The 21893-nt window shown below is 44.1% G+C and overlaps 1 protein-coding gene across 2 annotated transcripts in view; it reads left to right on the plus strand.

Moving 5' to 3' along the window:
* Positions 1 to 21893, plus strand: part of LOC126419288 (uncharacterized) — a 91743-nt gene that overhangs the window by 1251 nt on the left and 68599 nt on the right. For both annotated transcript variants that reach the window (XM_050086451.1, XM_050086452.1), the window contains exon 2: positions 19968 to 20060. In XM_050086451.1, coding sequence (XP_049942408.1) covers positions 19968 to 20060 — 93 coding nt within the window. The remainder of the gene's footprint in view (positions 1 to 19967; positions 20061 to 21893) is intronic.

A 21893-nucleotide genomic window follows, 5' to 3' on the forward strand; every position in this document is an offset into this window, starting at 1 on the left:
ATCCGAAACGATATTAGGAGGTATCCAATGACTTCTGTCACCTCAGTGCGTATCCTTCCCGTGAAAGACAAGAGGCTTTTTGTTCACGACGAGTTATGGATGGTATCTACAGGGGATCTGAGGTTATTTTCGTATTTCTAGATTTGTAGAATGACTTTTGACATCGTCCCTCACAAGCAATGTCTAATTAAAATATGTGCTTAAGGAGTATCGTGTCAAGGTTGCAACTGGATTCGTGATTTCTTTTCAGAAAGGTCAGAGGTCGTAGTAATTGAAGGTAAGTTATGCAGTGAAATCCAAGTTATATGTGTGTATCCCCAAGGAAGTGATACAGGCCCTGTGCTGTTCTCTATATTCATCATTTAGGAAATTATTTCAGCAGACCTCTTATATCATCTGCAGAAAATCTAAAGGAATTACAAAATGATTTAGAGAAGCCAGGTGCTCATTTCCTCCACGTGTAAAAGGGATATTAGAAGTAAAGCTAGATCGAAAGAAACCGCCACTGATAGTTTTGGGTTGGGTTGGGTTGTTTGGGGGAAGAGACCAAACAGCGAGGTCATCGGTCTTGTCGGATTAGGGAGGGACGGGAAAGGAAGTCGGCCGTGCCCTTTCAAAGAAACCATCCCGGCATTTGCCTGGAGCGATTTAGGGAAATTCCGGAAAACCTAAATCAGGATGGCCGGACGCGGGATTGAACCGTCGTCCTCCCGAATGCGAGTCCAGTGTCACTGACAGTTTTAAAGCAAGCTATACGTAATACTGTAGTTGTGCAGAATTGAAAAAGTTAGCTTCTAATAGGTCCGGATGGAGAGAAACAATCCAGCGATTGATGATGAAGAAGAAGTATGATTCCCCATATGCTATTCAAAAGTGCAAGTGTAGAAAAATGGTACGAAAGCGGTGCTATAAACTCTGTGCATAACATACAAGGGTGGATCGAGAGTAATCATTTATAAGTAGATCTACTTCATTTACATCTGCCCTCTGCGGATTGCTGTTAGGTGCGAGATACCTAATATCTAGAGGTATCTTCGAATAAGAAAAATACTATTTGCCTTCCCATTGCTTTTACGAGACCCTTATCTGTGTCTACGGATATTAAAATATTATAAACAATTTTGGGCCGGCCGGTGTGGCGAGCGGTTCTAGACGCTACAGTCTGGAACCGCGCGACCGCTACGGTCGCAGGTTCGAATCCTGCCTCGGGCATGGATGTGTGCGATGTCCTTAGGTTGGTTAGGTTTAAGTAGTTGTAAATTCTAGGGGACTGATGACCTGAGCAGTGAAGTCCCATAGTGCTCAGAGCCATTTGAACCATTTGAACCATTTGAACAATTCTGGAACTAGCACCAATCCTAAATTTTCGTCTGCTTGAAATGAGACCTTGTGATTTACATTCTATTAACCAAAACGAAGAGACCAATGGCGACCATATTTTAGTTCAACGTGGTCTGTCATATTCTTGTATATCCTTAAATTACAGCCTTGTCTGTTATGTGTGCAAACAGGTTTTGTGAAGTTTACTGCAAAATATTTCTCTGACATTGGTAACGCAAGCGAAGCTACGCTAGAACTTGTGTCACATCTTGCATATTGTTAAATGTTGGACCAACTATTCACTTATCAAATGTGCCTTAGTTTGTTAAATCACGTTAACGCGCTACACTTCACAGCGTAGTCAGCGTTCGTTAAGTACTTGTTAATACATTTAAGAGAAGCTTTCACACTCTCACTGATTTTACACAGAACGTTATTTATGTATTTAAGTAGTGTGCGCTACACAAACAGGTGGCATGGAATGAACGAAGATTCCATTGATGGCGCATCCTAGATCAGCCTTCTTCTCAGTTTGTGACAGCTTTGGGTAATTACGTTAAGTGGTCGCTGCTGGCGTAAACGAAGCAGGGATGACTCAGACGTCAGGCAGCTGCTGGTAGGAGGGAAGCAGGATGTGCGCGCGGTTGTGGGGGAAATCGCACGTCGCCATCTCTGGCTCCTGCAGACGTCAACAACGCATCTGCCGCCTCCACAACACCGCTCACTGAAGCCAGCATAGCGGCGCTACACCTCAAAAGGGTCATAATACTGACTTCAAACAATAATGAGTGCTATTACCGATCAGGTGTATTGGATTGGGAAAGTAGGAGATAACGGGATTGATTTTTAAGCACAAAGTAATAGCTGTCCACGTCGCCGCCGTCTTTTATCCGCAAAGTCAAAATTACTGCGAATATTCGTGTATACATACGCGCCTGCGCGGACCTCTAGTTATATCCCACCAAGTATTAACTGTTCTTTTGTTCTGGTCAGGGAAGGAGCGTTGCAAGAACGACTGAACGCCTCTGAATTTTGCACCCGCAGTTTCTACGGGGTAGATGAGTAGGGGCCTGAACGATATTCAGAAGTTGAAGGCTATGTCAGTGCTATAATGAATGCTATAAAAATGTGTGGACGTCACAAGTTGTGTGGTGGCTATTTGCATTAATAACGCATTTCTATTTATAAATCATTATCAGATTAATATTGATATGGGTGTAGGCATCATACATATAGTATGGAGTCCTGTATCTTAACATTAAGATAACACGAATTTAGTATTGCTTTATGGTTATGACTCCATACATATGACCTGTTCACCCAAACCCTGATTGATCTGATAATGATGTATAAATGAAAACGCGTTAGTAAAGACGGTGGTCACCACACAACTTATGAATTCCATGTATTTTTTATACCGCCCAATACAGCACTCATACACCCTTCAAATGACGTAAAAATGGGCGCATGCCTGTTACGTGACTTCATGTCACATCTTTTATCAATGGATATTCGGAATTACTGCCCTAGAGGACTTTTCCCCATCAAGTTTCTAAGCAGGTACGCGTAAGATGTGCGCAGTCTTTCTTCGAGTTTCCGCCGCCTAACATTTTCCAACATTTCTGTTACACTCTCTGTCCCGTACAACTAGGCCGCACAGGATGAAAGAAATCTCAATAACCTCAGAGCCTGAAAGTAACGCAAAATCGACAACTGAGCTCGTTGCGAAGTTGAAGCCGTTAATTGCTGGAATATGCCGTCAAAAATGTGATTTCCGGAAAAAAATAGAGTTTAAAATTTGATTTCCGATTTTTTCCCTTCTGTTAGTTAACAGTTATTGGTCCACTGCAATTGTTAGAATGAAAATTCATAACTGCAATTCTTAGAATGAAAATTCATTTATGATATGTGTACATTAGCAAAAATTAAAATATCTTTCTTTTATATTTCATTATTATCAACTTCACACTCTAGAGCACCAAGCTCATTACTTTATTGCAGTTCTGTTTCTGCAATATAGCTGATTATCTTAGCAAATTAATGTACGTTGTTGATTTAAATCAACAAATCTTACCCAGTAAACATTACAGAAAATTCCCGTCTAACGTAATCAACAGTCATCCATGAATAGGAATTTTATGTTTGTCTAGATTTGGCTATTGATCTGAAACTTCTATCTTCAGGTAACTTAATCAGTAAGTCCATTCCTTAAAATAGCAGCTATTAACTGGTGCTACTTGCTTCAAGCGGACAAACTCCTGCACGAACCTCTGTTACTGGCTGTCATCTTGCGGCCGCAGATCCACTTCTGTGGCCATCTGGAAAATTTAGCTCGATTCCAACTCTCCTGACTCTGCTCTGACTGATTATAAAACAGCACACAGCACAAAAAGAATGAACGGTAGCACATTAAATTCAGCTGCCAGTAAGAACTGAACTAACAAAAGAACGGTTGAGTTCAAACACGACCAAGAATTGGTCGTGGCTAAAATAAACGTAAATGTCGTGTGACTAGGGCCACCCATCGGGTAGGCCGTTCGCCGGGTGCAAGTCTTTCAATTTGACGCCACTTCTGCGACTTGCCCGTCGATGGGGATGAGTGATGACGATTAGGACAACACAACACCCAGTCCCTGAGCGGAGACAATCTTCGCCCCAGCCGGGAATCGAACCAGGGCCCTTAGGATTTACATTTTGTCGCTCTAACCACTCAGCTACAGGGGTCGGACTGTGGCTAAAATAGGGATGGAAGATAGGTGACAATACTATGGATGTATGCATACTTTAAATCTATCGTTAGCCGTGCTGACTATCGATAGTGGGTATCACTTTTTCGTCGTGTGATTGGAAATCGAAAAAATCTTGCGATATAACTACACGGCAGCTAGGTCGCCTGTAATCTCATTTAGGTGATAGGGAAGGGTTTGGATCCCGCCCTCACGCCCCCCTTTGGCTAAGACCTTGTTTAGCTCAAGCTGCTTATCGGAAAGGATTTTCTTTCTCTTCTCGCAATGGCCCTTTCTACACAGTGTATTAGAGAGGGTGTTGTGTCGGTATCTGGGCCGACACCGTGAAGTTGAGATGGCTGAAAAGGCAAGCTAGACTAACGCAGACGGGCGTGAAGTACTGGAACAGGATACGTAATTAATGTTAGGAAGAAAAGTACGGAGCAGGTTTAATACTTAACTTTACTCATTCCTTGTGGTACATCGATCTTGACGATACACAGAAGACTTTAAGTACAATCACTGTATGGCTAATGGCGCCTTGCTACTTCGTAGCCATTAACTTAGCTGATGGCTATTCTGTCTCTCGGCTAATGAGAGAGAAAGGCTTCGTACATCTGGTCGGTAGCTAGGTCCTCGTACAACTGGGGCGAGTGCTCTCTCGTATCACGAGACCTGCCTTGGTGGTGGCGCTAGGTCTGCGATTACACAGTGGCGACACGCGGGTCCGACATGTACTAAATGGACCGCGGCCGATTTAAGCTACCACCTAGCAAGTGTGGTGTCTGGTGGTGACACCACAGAGGGTTAAGTGTATCTGTTGAATTGCGTGGTGTCACGAACGCGTTGTATGGTGATGTGAGAAGAGATAGTGTGAAAGCCAGTGCTGGCACACAGTCTACTCGCATCAATCGGCCAGCCGGGCTTAACGTCCCCATCCGACTGACGGATCACGTTCTACAACAGGGCCAGCCATGGCGTGCGGTGTGCGGGCCTCGTGCGGGTCACGGCTCGGCGTGTCTCGGCTTTGCTCGTAGCTTCCCGGAAGTGGAAGATTCTTTCTTACAAGTAGAACATCCAGAATGGACGGCAGACCTCGCATTCTAAGTGGACCTGAGCGTACACTGCTCACAGTACGGCACTGCAAGGCGAAAAAAAAATTCTTTCTGAGTATAAAGATAAACCAGTCCAAAGTTGCATAATTTACTTTTTTATTTCCTCGATTACTAGTTTAGGGCCGAAATTTGTTATCGACTGAATAGTAAAGTAAAATTTGCTACTTTGGACTGGTTTTTCGTTGTACTGAACAGAAATTGCTGACCTACAGCTACTACAGCATGCATGATGTTCGTAAACGTCTTTCTGACTTGATAGAGATGCATTTAAAAAGAGCCGGCCGGTGTGGCCGTGCGGTTCTAGGCGCTTCAGTCTGGAACCGTGTGACCGCTACGGTTGCAGGTTCGAATCCTGCCTCGGGCACGGATGTGTGTGATGTCCTTAGGTTAGTTAGGTTTAACTAGTTCTAAGTTCTATGGGACTGATGACCTCAGATGTTAAGTCCCATAGTGCTCAGAACCATTTGAACCATTTAAAAAGAAAATCGCGTTATAGAGGGGACACAGTCTGACAAAAACAGTCGAGTTCCCTAAGCTCAATGCCGTCAAAGAAAACGCGAAGTTCGAAGAATTCATTGTGACCTTGGAAGACTTACAAGTGTAGTCTACTAAACGTTTTGAGGGCATCGTCAGTCTTACAACTGTTTTCGAGTTGTTTACGAAAGCGTCTGCCATTTCAGTTGAAACAGCCCCTGTGTATGTGCAGATATGACTAATTGATCTGCAAGGAAAATTTCCATTTTAATGACAAATTCTTTCACGTTACAATTGTCCAGGACGTCCATATTGTGTTCCTCAAGTAAAGTTTCGTCTCCTTACTGAGACTGCAAAAGTGGTACAATATTTCGATCCACATATTTGTGTAAAAGACATTTTTCCGATTTTGAAACAACATAAATCACGATTACATTGCAACTTGGGCCCAAAAACTTTTTAAATTATCTGCATCTATCTGCATGCCGATAGTTTATACCGGATGAAAATTATGTCTTCATCACACTAAAAATAATTAAACTATACTGAAATTTATTTTGGTTGTGACCTATGTTGTTGAGAAATGTGAAATGTAAATCGAAGTTGTACGCAGTGCAACTACACTGCCACGTATATAAGACGCATTCACAGTGTTCCCTTCTTCCCCCTCCTAGTGCTCGGACAGCGTGGTGCGGCGGTGGGGGAAATGTGCAGCGAGGCTGAGCGTCTTGGCACTCTGTGCCCAGATACAGCCTGCAAGCCAAATTCTAGTGGGAGACTCTGGAAAGGTTTGGAATTTTATCCAGAAGACTGGCTCAAATTCTGGTAATCAGGAGCTTTACACCATGACATTTCCTTCCCTTGCCAGCAAAATGCTCCTCATGAAAATGTCTCTGGCGTCAGGATGTAAACCCGATACCTCTAATTTGAAGGCATCCACATATGTCTGCGTAGGCGAGCTCAGCTACAGAGGCAGGTTATGTCACAGAAAATAAATTCTTGAAGATGGGTGAACTGACTGGACGATAGTCGAGGTATCCACTTGTCCCACTCCATGCTTCTCTGAGTAAACTGCTGAGGACATGATGCAAAGCTACCATTTACTCATACTGTACCTAATTCCAGCATTATGTCGACTTCCAAGATGAAGTTCCCCAGATGAGAAACGTGTTACCACATGCTGACTTCATGCCTTGCGTTCCACTACAAGATTTATCACTCACATGGTTCTCTTTGGCCCTCATATTTAGTATACACTTCACTGTAACTACACTGCTCAGAAAATTAAAGGATAACCAACGTGTCGACACATCTGAAAGAAAGACCACAGCACAGAAGCTCGTGTGAACTGTGAGGTGGGTTAGTGATGTCACATTGACATTAAATATCATCACAATTCTGTCCAACGCCACTGTGCACATGACACACGATGGGAAGCATGTACAGCCCTTCTTATCCACATCTCACCGTTTCTCTTGATGCCTCTGCAATTGAGGTCAGATCTGTGACACACAGTATTGAAATCATGCGGTTTGTCTTATGGGTAGCCGATGAAAACATTTCAGGCACACCGCTGCTCACAATCAACATCAAAAGGTCTCATCTGGTGGCATAAAGGGCAGCAATGAAACCACTCCTCCCCTTGGGACATTGTTGCCACGCAGTTCGCAATCGAAAACAACACTTTTCAGTCTGATGACCAACAGGACAATGTTGTTGACAATTTTCGACACTTCTACCAACGTCTGGGAGTTTCTACCTACTCTAACGACATCATGGGACTTCAACCGCAGTAAAACTGATCTGATTCATTTGGAGTGTAGTGCGACCGCAATTTTTGCTCTAGTACAGAAGGTGGAACCGCTTGGGACCGTTCAAAACCGTTCAACGAAATTTGAAAGTGATCCGCAGCAGCAAAGGGTATTTACGCTTTTCCTCCTCTGGTGTGATCATGTGGGAGTGCAACATTAATATGAATAAAGTGAAAAGTACTCCAGCTATGAACCCCCCCTCCACCCTCCCCCCACTCAGTTCGATGACACCCTCAGTGCCACCCACGCACATTACAAATGTCCCTTTCAGAAAATTCGACATGTATTCAACCTCACAGTTGCTCTTGCGTCTGATGGTTAGGCAACCCCTTCGAGAACCTTTATGTGCCGTTTACCTGCCTTCAGGCGTTAGAGCAGCTCTGATGCTGAATGTGTCACATTGTTTCTGAGACATTCATTTGTAACAGGATCAAGAAAGACATATGGGTGGTACCGAGGGTGTCACTGGACTCCGAGGGCTTAAATGGATCCTCTGCCATTTTATTCACACACTTGTTAACGTTGAACCAGCAAATGCTGACTAGTACTAGGGCATTGTCTGTTCTATGCCACTTTGTTTGTATGGTTTGCATACATTCTACATCTACATCTATACTCCGCGAGCCACCTTACGGTGTGTGGCGGAGGGTACTTATTGTACCACTATCTGATCCCCCCTTCCCTGTTCCATTCACGAATTGTGCGTGGGAAGAACGACTGCTTGTAAGTCTCCGTATTTGCTCTAATTTCTCGGATCTTTTCGTTGTGATCATTACGCGAGATATATGTGGGCGGTAGTAATATGTTGCCCATCTCTTCCCGGAATGTGCTCTCTCGTAATTTTGATAATAAACCTCTCCGTATTGCGTAACGCCTTTCTTGAAGTGTCCGCCACTGGAGCTTGTTCAGCATCTCCGTAACGCTCTCGCGCTGACTAAATGTCCCCATGACGAATCGCGCTGCTTTTCGCTGGATCATGTCTATCTCTTCTATTAATCCAACCTGGTAAGGGTCCCATACTGATGAGCAACACTCAAGAATCGGACGAACAATCGTTTTGTAAGCTACTTCTTTCGTCGATGAGTCACATTTTCTTAGAATTCTTCCTATGAATCTCAACCTGGCGCCTGCTTTTCCCACTATTTGTTTTATGTGATCATTCCACTTCAGATCGCTCCGGATAGTAACTCCTAAGTATTTTACGGTCGTTACCGCTTCCAATGATTTACCACCTATGGCATAATCGTACTGGAATGGATTTCTGCCCCTATGTATGCGCATTATATTACATTTATCTACGTTTAGGGAAAGCTGCCAGCTGTCGCACCATGCATTAATCCTCTGCAGGTCCTCCTGGAGTACGTACGAGTCTTCTGATGTTGCTACTTTCTTGTAGACAACCGTGTCATCTGCAAATAGCCTCACGGAGCTACCGATGTTGTCAACTAAGTCATTTATGTATATTGTAAACAATAAAGGTCCTATCACGCTTCCCTGCGGTACTCCCGAAATTACCTCTACATCTGCAGATTTTGAACCGTTAAGAATGACATGTTGTGTTCTTTCTTCTAGGAAATCCTGAATCCAATCACAAACCTGGTCCGATATTCCGTAAGCTCGTATTTTTTTCACTAAACGTAAGTGCGGAACCGTATCAAATGCCTTCCTGAAGTCCAGGAATACGGCATCAATCTGCTCGCCAGTGTCTACGGCACTGTGAATTTCTTGGGCAAATAGGGCGAGCTGAGTTTCACATGATCTCTGTTTGCGGAATCCATGTTGGTTATGATGAAGGAGATTTGTATTATCTAAGAACGTCATAATACGAGAACACAAAACATGTTCCATTATTCTACAACAGATTGACGTAAGCGAAATAGGCCTATAATTATTCGCATCTGATTTATGACCCTTCTTGAAAATGGGAACGACCTGCGCTTTCTTCCAGTCGCTAGGTACTTTACGTTCTTCCAGCGATCTACGATAAATTGCTGATAGAAAGGGGGCACGTTCTTTAGCATAATCACTGTAGAATCTTAAGGGTATCTCGTCTGGTCCGGATGCTTTTCCGCTACTAAGTGATAGCAGTTGTTTTTCAATTCCGATATCGTTTATTTCAATATTTTCCATTTTGGCGTCCGTGCGACGGCTGAAGTCAGGGACCGTGTTACGATTTTCCGCAGTGAAACAGTTTCGGAACACTGAATTCAGTATTTCTGCCTTTCTTCGGTCGTCCTCTGTTTCGGTGCCATCGTGGTCAACGAGTGACTGAATAGGGGATTTAGATCCGCTTACCGATTTTACATATGACCAAAACTTTTTAGGGTTCTTGTTTAGATTGTTTGCCAATGTTTTATGTTCGAATTCGTTGAATGCTTCTCTCATTGCTCTCTTTACGCTCTTTTTCGCTTCGTTCAGCTTTTCCTTATCAGCTATGATTCGACTACTCTTAAACCTATGATGAAGCTTTCTTTGTTTCCGTAGTACCTTTCGTACATGATTGTTAAACCACGGTGGATCTTTCCCCTCGCTTTGGACCTTAGTCGGTACGAACTTATCTAAGGCGTACTGGACGATGTTTCTGAATTTTTTCCATTTTTGTTCCACATCCTCTTCCTCAGAAATGAACGTTTGATGGTGGTCACTCAGATATTCTGCGATTTGTGCCCTATCACTCTTGTTAAGCAAATATATTTTCCTTCCTTTCTTGGCATTTCTTATTACACTTGTAGTCATTGATGCAACCACTGACTTATGATCACTGATACCCTCTTCTACATTCACGGAGTCGAAAAGTTCCGGTCTATTTGTTGCTATGAGGTCTAAAACGTTAGCTTCACGAGTTGGTTCTCTAACTATCTGCTCGAAGTAATTCTCGGACAAGGCAGTCAGGATAATGTCACAAGAGTCTCTGTCCCTGGCTCCAGTTCTGATTGTGTGACTATCCCATTCTATACCTGGTAGATTGAAGTCTCCCCCTATTACAATAGTATGATCACGAAACTTCTTCACGACGTTCTGCAGGTTCTCTCTGAGGCGCTCAACTACTACGGTTGCTGATGCAGGTGGTCTATAGAAGCATCCGACTATCATATCTGACCCACCTTTGATACTTAACCCAGATTATTTCACATTCGCATTCGCTAATAACTTCACTGGATATTATTGAATTCTTTACTGCTATAAATACTCCTCCACCATTGGCGTTTATCCTATCCTTGCGGTATATATTCCATTCTGTGTCTAGGATTTCGTTACTGTTCACTTCCGGTTTTAACCAACTTTCCGTTCCTAATACTATATGCGCACTATTTCCTTCAATAAGAGATACTAATTCAGGAACCTTGCCCTGGATACTCCTGCAGTTTACCAATATTACGTTAACTTTTCCTGTTTTTGGTCTCTGAGGACGGACGTTCTTTATCAACGATGATAATGTCCTCTCTGGTAAGCCGTCAGGTATTTTATCGTTTCGCCCAAGGGGGGGTCCCTCTAACCTAAAAAAACCCCGTGTGCACGCCACACGTACTCTGCTACCCTAGTAGCTGCTTCCGGTGTGTAGTGCACGCCTGACCTGTCTAGGGGGGCCCTACAGTTCTCCACCCGATAACGGAGGTCGATGAATTTGCAACCATTATAGTCGCAGAGTCGTCTGAGCCTCTGGTTTAGACCCTCCACACGGCTCCAAACCAGAGGACCGCGATCGACTCTGGGCACTATGCTGCAGATATTAAGCTCAGCTTGCACTCCGCGTGCGATGCTGGTTGTCTTCACCAAATCAGCCAGCCGCCGGAAGGAACCAAGGATGGCCTCAGAACCCAAGCGGCAGGCGTCATTCGTTCCGACATGTGCTACTATCTGCAGCCGGTCACACCCAGTGCGTTCAATAGCTGCCGGAAGGGCCTCCTCCACATTACGGACGAGACCCCCCGGCAAGCACACCGAGTGCACACTGGCATTCTTCCCCGACCTACCCGCTATTTTCCTGAGGGGCTCCATAACCCGCCTAACGTTGGAGCTCCCTATAACTAATAGGCCCGCCCTCTGTGACTGTCGGGACCTTGCCGGAGAATCGGCCATTGGCCCAACAGGCGAGGCATCCTGTGGTGGCTCGGAAACGATGTCATCACCACTAGGAAGCACCCCGTACCTGTTGGAAAGGGGTAAGGCAGCTGCCACGCGCCCAGATCCCACCCTCGCCTTTCGGCCAGGCACGCGCGAGCCCACCACTGTCCGCCATTCACCCTGGAGTGATGGCTGACCGGTAAGATGCTCACTGCCGGAAGACGCAGCGACATCAGGGGTTCCATGTGATTCCAAGGCCACCGAAGTAGGCATAGGTCTCACCACAGTTGCCCCAACGCCACTACGAGCCGACGCCTGCGCCTCGAGCTCGATGAGCCTAACAGACAAAGCCTCCACCTGCCCCCGAAGAGTGGCCAATTCTCCTTGCGTCCGCTCACAACAACCACAGTCCCTACACATGACTATGTTTACCCTACTCTATACGGTGACAAATTCCCAAGATAATCTTCTGATGAGCTACTCTGATAATCAAGAAACACTCACTGAAATACGAGACGCGAAAACTACGCTAGGTTTTCCCAGAAAAACTATTTAAAAGCTAAGCGCAGCAAATAAGTACAAAAACGATTTATACAAACAGTACTCGCTGCTGCTGGTGCTCTCGCTCTGGCTGTCACAAGACAAAGTCGACTGATTTATGAACCCCTGGGAATTAATTTATTTATGACCCACTGGGTGTTGATTTATGATCACATAGGGATATTACACCCTTCTGAGAAACCGCACATCCATATCCCTCCCTCTCCACCTCCCCTGCCCCTCTGGGATATCTCCAATCCTCAACCTCGCCAATACTACCACACTTTTGATATCGAATTAATTTGTTTAATTAAATCGACAAATTAATTAACCGTCTGGGAAATCCGCCACATCTGGAAAATGATGAGAAGAAGACCCAGTCTTTGCTGGAGAGGAAGAACATGGGATAGTTTATTTTCTTTAGTTTGAGTGCTACCCTGCTGGAAATTGGCGAGAAAAGCTGAGCCCCTTCCCTCTGCCCCCCATTCCCCTTCTGGAAGAATGGCAGGAAACGCTCTGTCTGCACTGAACTGTTGTATCGGAAGGTGGAAGTGTTATCTTGTCCAGCAACTACATGTCCTAACTATGTAATTTCACTGCTGCAGATCCATGACTATTTGGAAGCAGATAGTTGTTTTTTCCAGGAAATCAACAAAGACAACAGTCAACTCTTATGTATCCCTATCACCTCAATAGACATGTAGCAGAATGTAGTGAAAAACCATGCAGCATCTGTTCGGGAAGGTGTTTGCTAGGTGACACCACACGGTTGTGATTGGTAGAGAGTACAGTGAACCACATTTTGAACATTGTTTGTTAGAGTTTAAAACATGTAAACAGTCTTGCACAGGATCAAACATGCGATCCATTCTGTAGTTGTATATTGCAGCCCCCAAGCCGATAATACAATGCTTTTTAACTAAGAACATGTTATAAAAAGCTATAAGTTGGTTGCTGATAACATTGGTGACACACCTGGGCGTGTGATATGACGTATATAATCTTATATCTTCCAGCAATATAACACCTCCAGTCTGCACCATTGTAATTACGTAATTAGCACATGTAGTTGCTGGACAAGATAACAGTTGCACATTCCAGTCCAGCAGCTCAGCACAGACTGAGCGTTTCCTGCCATTTTTCCAGATAGGGGGGAAGAGGAGAGAGGGATGCACAGCTTTTCCTGCTAATTTCCAGCATGGTAGCACCCAAAATGAAGAAAATAAACTACCCTATATCCTTTATATCCTTCAAACCTCGTTCCAACTCCTGTTGTGTTTTACCAATAAGGATATCTACAACAGACACTGAATTTCCATTGGTATCAGAATCACTGGGGCGCTGCCCCCAACTTCGCATAAGGCGTGCACTCCAACAACATAACTACTAAAATGTTTAATATAAAGCTTCAAAGTTACACTTCACTGAAAGAACAGAAATAAACAACATCAGAATCGGCTTGCGATGCAATTGTGTAACTGTCCTGTTGGCAATTGAGTCCAATTACACAATCTACATCAACATCTACGTCTACATCCATACTCCGCAAGCCACCTGACGGTGTGTGGCGGAGGGTACTTTGAGTACCTCTATCGGTTCTCCCTTCTATTCCAGTCTCGTAGAGAACCGACTCGTGGCGATAACATATTAGACCTTCTGGTGACAAACAGACATGAACTATTTGAAAAAGTTAACGCAGAACAGGGAATCAGCGATCATAAAGCGGTTACGGCATCGATGATTTCAGCCGTAAATAGGAATATTAAAAAGGGTAGGAAGATTTTTCTGTTTAGAAAAAGTGACAAAAAGCAGATTTCAGAGTACCTGTTGGCTCAACACAAAAGTTTTGTCTCAAGTACAGATAGTGTTGAGGATCAGTGGGCAAAGTTCAAAACCGTCGTACATAATGCGTTAGATGAGTATGTGCCAAGCGATCGTAAGAGATGGAAAAGAGCCACCGTGGTACAACAACAGAGTTAGAAAACTGCTGCGGAAGCAAAGGGAACTTCACAGCAAACATAAACATAGTCAAAGCCTTGCAGACAAACAAAAATTACGGGAAGCGAAATGTAGTGTGGGGAGGGCTATGCGAGAGGCGTTCAATGAATTCGAAAGTAAAGTTCTATGTACTGACTTGGCAGAAAATCCTAAGAAATTTTGGTCTTATGTCATAGCGGTAGGTGGATCAAAACAAAATGTCCAGACACTCTGTGACCAAAATGGTACTGAAACAGAGGATGACAGACTGAAGGCCGAAATACTAAATGTCTTCCTCCAAAGTTGTTTCACAGAGGAAGATTGCACTGTAGTTACTTCTCTAGATTGTCGCACAGATGACAAAATGGTAGATATCGAAATAGACGACAGAGGGATAAAGAAACAATTCAAATCGCTCAAAACAGGAAAGGCCTCTGGACCTGATGGGATACCAGTTCAATTTTACACAGAGTACGCGAAGGAACTTGCCCCCCTTCTTGCAGCGGTGTACCGTAGGTCTCTAGAAGAGCGTAGCGTTCCAAAGGATTGGAAAAGGGCACAGGTCATCCCCGTTTTCAAGAAGGGACGTCGAGCAGATGTGCAGAACTATAGACCTATATCTCTAACGTCGATCAGTTGTAGAATTTTGGAACACGTATTGTGTTCGAGTATAATGACTTTTCTGGAGACTAGAAATCTACTCTGTAGGAATCAGTATGGGTTTCGAAGGAGACGGTCATGTGAAACCCAGCTCGCGCTATTCGTCCACGAGACCCAGAGGGCCATAGACACGGGTTCACAGGTAGATGCCGTGTTTCTTGACTTCCGCAAGGCGTTCGATACAGTTCCCCACAGTCGTTTAATGAACAAAGTAAGAGCATATGGACTATCAGACCAATTGTGTGATTGGATTGAGGAGTTCCTAGATAACAGGACGCAGCATGTCATTCTCAATGGAGAGAAGCCTTCCGAAGTAAGAGTGATTTCAGGTGTGCCGCAGGGGAGTGTCATAGGACCGTTGCTATTCACAATATACATAAATGACCTTGTAGATGACATCGGAAGTTCACTGAGGCTTTTTGCAGATGATGCTGTGGTGTATCGAGAGGTTGTAACAATGGAAAATTGTACTGAAATGCAGGAGGATCTGCAGCGAATTGACGCATGGTGCAGGGAATGGCAATTGAATCTCAATGTAGCCAAGTGTAATGTGCTGCGAATACACAGAAAGATAGATCCTTTATCATTTAGCTACAAAATAGCAGGTCAGCAACTGGAAGCAGTTAATACCATAAATTATCTGGGAGTACGCATTAGGAGGGATTTAAAATGGAATGATCATATAATGTTGATCGTCGGTAAAGCAGATGCCAGACTGAGATTCATTGGAAGAATCCTAAGGAAATGCAATCCGAAAACAAAGGAAGTAGGTTACAGTACGCTTGTTCGCCCACTGCTTGAATACTGCTCAACAGTGTGGGATCCGTACCAGATAGGGTTGATAGAAGATATAGAGAAGATCCAACGGAGAGCAGCGCGCTTCGTTACAGGATCATTTAGTAATCGCGAAAGCGTTACGGAGATGATAGATAAACTCCAGTGGAAGACTCTGCAGGAGAGACGCTCAGTAGCTCGGTACGGGCTTTTGTCAAAGTTTCGAGAACATACCTTCACCGAAGAGTCAAGCAGTATTTTGCTCCCTCCTACGTATATCTCGCGAAGAGACCATGAGGATAAAATCAGAGAGATTAGAGCCCACACAGAGGCATACCGACAATCCTTCTTTCCACGAACAATACGAGACTGGAATAGAAGGGAGAACCGATAGAGGTACTCAAGGTACCCTCCGCCACACACCGTCAGGTGGCTTGCGGAGTATGGATGTAGATATTCCTGTGCAATTCAATCTATTTCGTACATTTTCACACTAGACTTAATGAAGCCTACAAGATTTAACAGTTCAGCGCGAGTCTGACTGGCAGTGTGCGGAATCTTCTTCCTTGCAAGCCACGGTGTGATATCGGCTTTTTCGTACTTGTTGCGGGAGCCTTGTCAGTAACAGATGAATGGTAACTCGCATTGTCCATAGCAGTCTTGTCCATAACAGTCACTGAGGTTGCAGGCAAGTAAGGGAGAAACTTTTTCTTGAACCATAATATAAATGTCTCTGAGTTCATTTTAGAATGATAATCACCCAAATTGCCCTTTTTTGTACGTAACACTACTTTTGCTTTCTGGAATGACTCCAGAAGCAGAACCAGCGTGAAGCATAATTATTCGTCCCCCTTTACCAACTGGTACTTCAAAATCACCCGAACCATCACTCAGTTTCCAATACGCTTTCCTTGTATAATTCTGGTTTATCCATGTTTTGTCGAAGGAAAAAATGGTCTGATTGCCAGATTTTCTTATTTCAAGAATGGTTCTCAAAAACTGCACCCTTGAAGCAGCGATATCACAACGTTCCATTAAACATTTTGGTCCGTCATTTGTATGTACATATTTGAACCCAGTGTCTTTCAGTATTCTTCGCATTGAGGTAACACGGCCTTTAAAATTTATAGTTCCACACATCTTCAACGTAATTTTTTTAACAGTCAGAAATTCGCCTGTCTTGTACATACTTAACACAACTCGCCTTAGAACATGTCAAAATCGTCTAAATTTGTTACAGGCTCTTCCCCACTGTGATGTTTCCCTGGCGATCTGAAAACTGGGCTTCCACTTGTCTGGACAGATAAATTACACTCACTGACAATCCGCTGAACAGTTCTCAAGCTGACGCCATTCGCTTCTGCTGTGCATTCCTGACATCTGGCAACATCTATGGTGGGTCCACCGTTTTGCGCTTCGCCCTTGAAGAAAGCGTGTATCCTGTTAATTATGTCTCTCTTTTGCTTATGGAGAGTTTGTCGCTTACTTTCACCATCAGTCATGACAGATCGCAACAAACTGAATAAAAATTCACTGAATAAATGCCACAGACACATTTAACGCTCGCACTGGCCAAGGCGCTCATAGCAGAGTGCTGTAAAAACTGCTGAACGTTCATTGGCTGTCGGAGGATGACGTCACGTCAGATGCGTAGAAGGAGCCTAAACGCGACAGCCTTCGTTCGTGGCTCCTACTATAGGCTACCAATGTACTAGTACTGCCTGGCGTATGTGCAGCCCTGGCCTCCCATGGGGGTCGGGGTTAGGTGGAGGAGGAGACCAAACTGCGAGGTCATCAGATTAGGAGAGGATGGGGAAGGGCCGTGCCCTTTCGAAGGAATCATCGCAGCATTTGCCTGGAGCGATTTAGGGAAATCATAGAAAAACTAAATCAGGACCGCCGGATGCGGATTTGAGCTGTCGTCCTCCCGAATGCCAGTCCAGTGTTCTAACCACTGCACCATCTCACTCGGTTCGCCTCTCATGCCTGAAGGGTAGTCTCTGGGACAAGGTTTGCAACTCAGAGTCGAAAACACCCTCTCCAACCTCCTACCCCCCCCCCCCCCCCAAATAAGCGGAGCATCGTCGTCTTCAGCAGCAACTGGGGTGGGCATATGAGATCCACTCCACGATGAACTCCGCACTGTCCATTCCAGGCTCCCACTACATATGGTCTGGTTGCGGCATGGCTTCAGCACTGGTGTCCAGATGTGGTTCTGAGCTCATCATCCCCCCTGCAGGGTTGACGAGTTGTCCATGCCTGTAACAGAGAACGGTTTGTAGTCTCCCGAACTGAATAGTGCACATCACAGCTGGAACTGCTCCACGTGTTGTCGGTAGGTATCCCTATCTGCAGTCCTCATTACATACACTGTTTCCCAATCTGGAGATCACAGTACCTGAGTGCGTTCATTCCATGATGTATCTCTGAATGAGATATTCTGCATCAATGACGAAACGCCTTTTCCTACATCCACGTTCTCTGGCGATTGTTCCTTAATGTCTGCGAGGTTCAGTGAGGGACAGTGGATTCTTCATGTTTCTGCCCTAAGGAATCTCAGCGCCCAGGAGACGATAGCAACCAACGAATGACTGAATTCACGGATGACTGGTTGCCACCATCAGCCGGACCTTCGTATAAAATTTCTCCATGACGATCAGGTGCGTGGCTGAACGACTCCTTGAAACGGGGTAAATTATGCCATTTACTTCTAGACTATTCCTGCTTGACCCTGTCACGCAATGCGTAAGCGACGGGTCTGGCATCATAAAGCTTTGGAATCACGTTAGGGCTTCAATTTGTATGCACATGGCAGTCTTTGACGCTTCCTGTAGGGGCACAGAAAACTTGTCTGTACTTTTTTCAGAGTTGTGCGTATTCCACATCTTGGTCCGTTAGCTGCAGTTGGATGACTGAATTCTAGACTATGTACCCTAGTTGTTAACAAATTTGAAGTCCCATGATAATGGCAGCATTCAGAGACTCAGTCCCGGCAGCGTTGCTTGCACTGCCTTGTACTTATCCTAGGCGTTTAGTGTACAGCGGTCATTTATTCGAACTGCTTGAGGCTGTAGCTTGTCAATGTACCCTGAAATTTGTTTTAACTGAGGTGAGTCAATAAAGTCATGCATATTCCTATTGATAATGGAGTTACAAGAAGCTGTACCTAATTCTAATTGCACATTGCTTCCATTAAGTTCGATATCCACCACAACAGCTTCAGTACCAACTGACACTACTTTGCAAATTGTTTTCGAATTCATCCTCAGAATTCTCAATATCCTCCTTCAGTATAGACTACTGAATGTTCCTCTGATGGTTTTGAAGGCTGGTTCTACTTGTGCTCCTCATCCAACAATGTAAGCATGTTGCAGATTTGAAACAAGATCTTATAGGATGGGTAATGAGACAGTAAGCACAAGATTTCACACAATTTTATCGATCCTGATTCGCGTTCCCAACGAATTTCGACGTGCCAGCCTCTTTGGGATGGTTTTGCAGTTCTGCCTACAGTCGTTACAGGAGATTTGCGGAGCTTTGAAATTATGTATCGAACATGTCGGCTTCTCCCTGAGAGCCTTTTCTGTTCGTTTCCCCTGCTGAAACTCCTGAGCGTTCTTATAATGAAGTCGTTACTTAGGCAGCATCAGGGGCATGTACTGTGAGCATATACCTTACGCGGTATCCGCTAAACCATAAACATCCACTTCGGCATTACACAGGGTGGTCAGGAAAGGTGTAAAAAGCCTGTAATGGTGTTTCAGGGTAGGTTTCGCTGCGAAATAACTGTTAAGAACAAAATCCGATACGTTGGGCTGTTTCCGAGTTAATTAACGTTGAAGTTAGACAATCAGACCGTTGCCAATTCAAGGGGACTTCCAGAGACGGTGTCATCAGAGGTGTTCTTCGTTTGGTTTCCTAAAACCGCACAGGAGAGCTGTACAAAAACTGGACATGGGACGGTAGTAAGAATAGAACGCAAGCCAAAGGCTGAGCAGGCTCGTCCGCTGTCATCTAACGTTATGAGAACAACTGACACCAATTGTATCTGACAGGTCGCCTGAATTTGCACTTGCAACGATGTTAATTAACTCGGAAACGGAGCAAAGTATCGAATTTTTTTCTGAACAGTTATTTTTCAGAACAAGCTACCCTGAAATACCTTTACAAGCGTTTCAGTCTGTTCCTGAACACCGACAGTAACAAAACGGCTCCTGGTGGGACTGCATCTGTTGATCTGTGTGCCTTGAAGTGTTGTTCCATCTGGACGTTGTAACTTGTCCATTATTCCTTCTGCTGACAATATTTCGATTTTTTTGTGAAGTATTGGGAGTGCTTTGACGTTGATGCTGCGCTGTCTTTGGTGAGTCCTCTCTTTTAACGACTGGGCCCGCAGGTCAGTGGGAATTGATGTAAGCCTAGTTGTGTCAAGGTATTTAAGATGTGCTAGCGTATGTTGCAGTATTTTAGACGCCTGTAGTTACTCAGTTTCTTCGCCTTTCCAGCCGCCGAGTTCTCTGTGTGCAAGAGGAACGCTGCCAACATGGAGAAATGTGTCCAGGCAGCGCTGCAAGATGTTACCAGGCATCTCTCGGCAGGTACCGTATCTGCTCATATCTCTCGGTTTGTGTAAACTGGAGGACGTCTTCAGATCTGAGTTCGACACAGCACTGATGTGAGGCCTGTTGGGGAAGAGTGGGGCAGGCCTTTCTTCCAAACTCACGCGCAACTTCAACTGTAAGTATTCTCTTTCTTGCCCTCCACCTGTTTTATTCAGCTACTTGATTAAGACGCACCTCGCGTACGTTTCCCTTAATGATAAGGCATTTTTGTGCGCATTGCTTCGACACAATGCTTGCCGAATGAACTTTTATAGAAACAAACCGAAAAACCCACAAAGTCGGACACCAAAGACGACGTCTTGCTGTCTCAGCCGTTCTTCTCTGTATCTCGTCATCTTGACCATTTTGTTGTAGTTGGTGCAGTTGATTTCTCTAATAATACTTTGCGATACGGATGATCTAGACCTGACTCTTGATCTTCTCCAGCATTTCTCCTTCTAAGATACTTTTTAAACAGCTATTGTGTCGAATTAGGCGTCCAATTATTTTTTTCTCTATATAATTTCAATCAATATCCTTTTCTCTCTGAATTTTATAGTATTTGTTAATTGCAGTTTCTCAAAGTTTAGGATGTTTTTTGGGATCTTCTTCTTATCCATTACTAATTACTTTTTATGTTTCTGTTTCACTTAGGTCAACCCTTCACAGTGATGGATTACAATAGTACAAATAAATGTCTTGATAAATTCATTTCTTTTTATGTGTTAAGGTGGTTGACTGTCAACAAGTGACCTATTTCTGGATACTTGCTTGATCGTTAGAATTCTTCCTTTGATATCCATTACACTTCTGTGGTCACCTGTTATTTTACTTCTCAAGAAAAAAAAAACATTTACACGTAAGACTGTTGTAGTTCCTATCTTAATGTTTTTCTTACTTGTCTGTTCGATTTACTTATCACCATTATTTTAGTCTTGTAGCGTTTATTTTCAGTTTGTCATTGTCAGAAACAGTGATCGCTAAAAATGTAATTGTTTCTCTCCATGAAATTCAGGCCAGCTGAACAATTTCTATATTCATCCCTTTACCCACTTTTTTCATCATGAGTCGTCTGACTGAAACAATGTGGCTTCAGAGACCTTTTAAAGTTTCAAACATCTATGATGTATATAAGCAGACTGAAGTGACGAATGAAAATTTTTACCAAGGCTAGAATTCGAACCCGGGTCTCCTACACAACAGGCAGATGTGCTAATCACTACTCCACCCTGGCACAGTGGCTCCGCACAACAGCAGGGACTACACTAGCCCACCTCCCTCCTCAACGCAAATTCCCACTCGCGCCTCTCTCCACTTGGCGTTCCCCATAAACTCGAACAGCATTGCAGAGGCTCTCCAACTGTACAAGAATAGCACCTCAACAGCAAAACCACAGCTGTTGTAGAATTTTCATTCCTCACTTTAGTATTCTGAATTCCCCTCCTGTGTCATATTTCAGTTTAGCTTTTACACCTGAAGTCCGCAATTATGTTTTAGGTACATTCCAATCTCTATTTTCCCTGTACGGCTAGCACCAGCATGATGGAAATTATTCTCTTGCATCATAATGTATGCCATATCATTCTGTTCTCTCTCTTCATCAGTATTTCCACATAGTCGTTTCCTCGTCGATTCTGCGGATAATCTCCTCATTTATTATTATATTAGTCAACATAATTTTCAGCATGCTTGTGAACCAGGACATCTCAAATGCTATGTTCCCCATTCTTCCAGTTAGCCCACAGCCAATGAATCACATCCAGACAATACTGTGCTTCTGACGTACATTCTCAGAAGCTTCTGTTTGACACTGGTGGACTTCTTTTTTTG

Source organism: Schistocerca serialis, chromosome 9, assembly GCF_023864345.2.
Source record: "Schistocerca serialis cubense isolate TAMUIC-IGC-003099 chromosome 9, iqSchSeri2.2, whole genome shotgun sequence".
NCBI lineage: Eukaryota > Metazoa > Arthropoda > Insecta > Orthoptera > Acrididae > Schistocerca > Schistocerca serialis.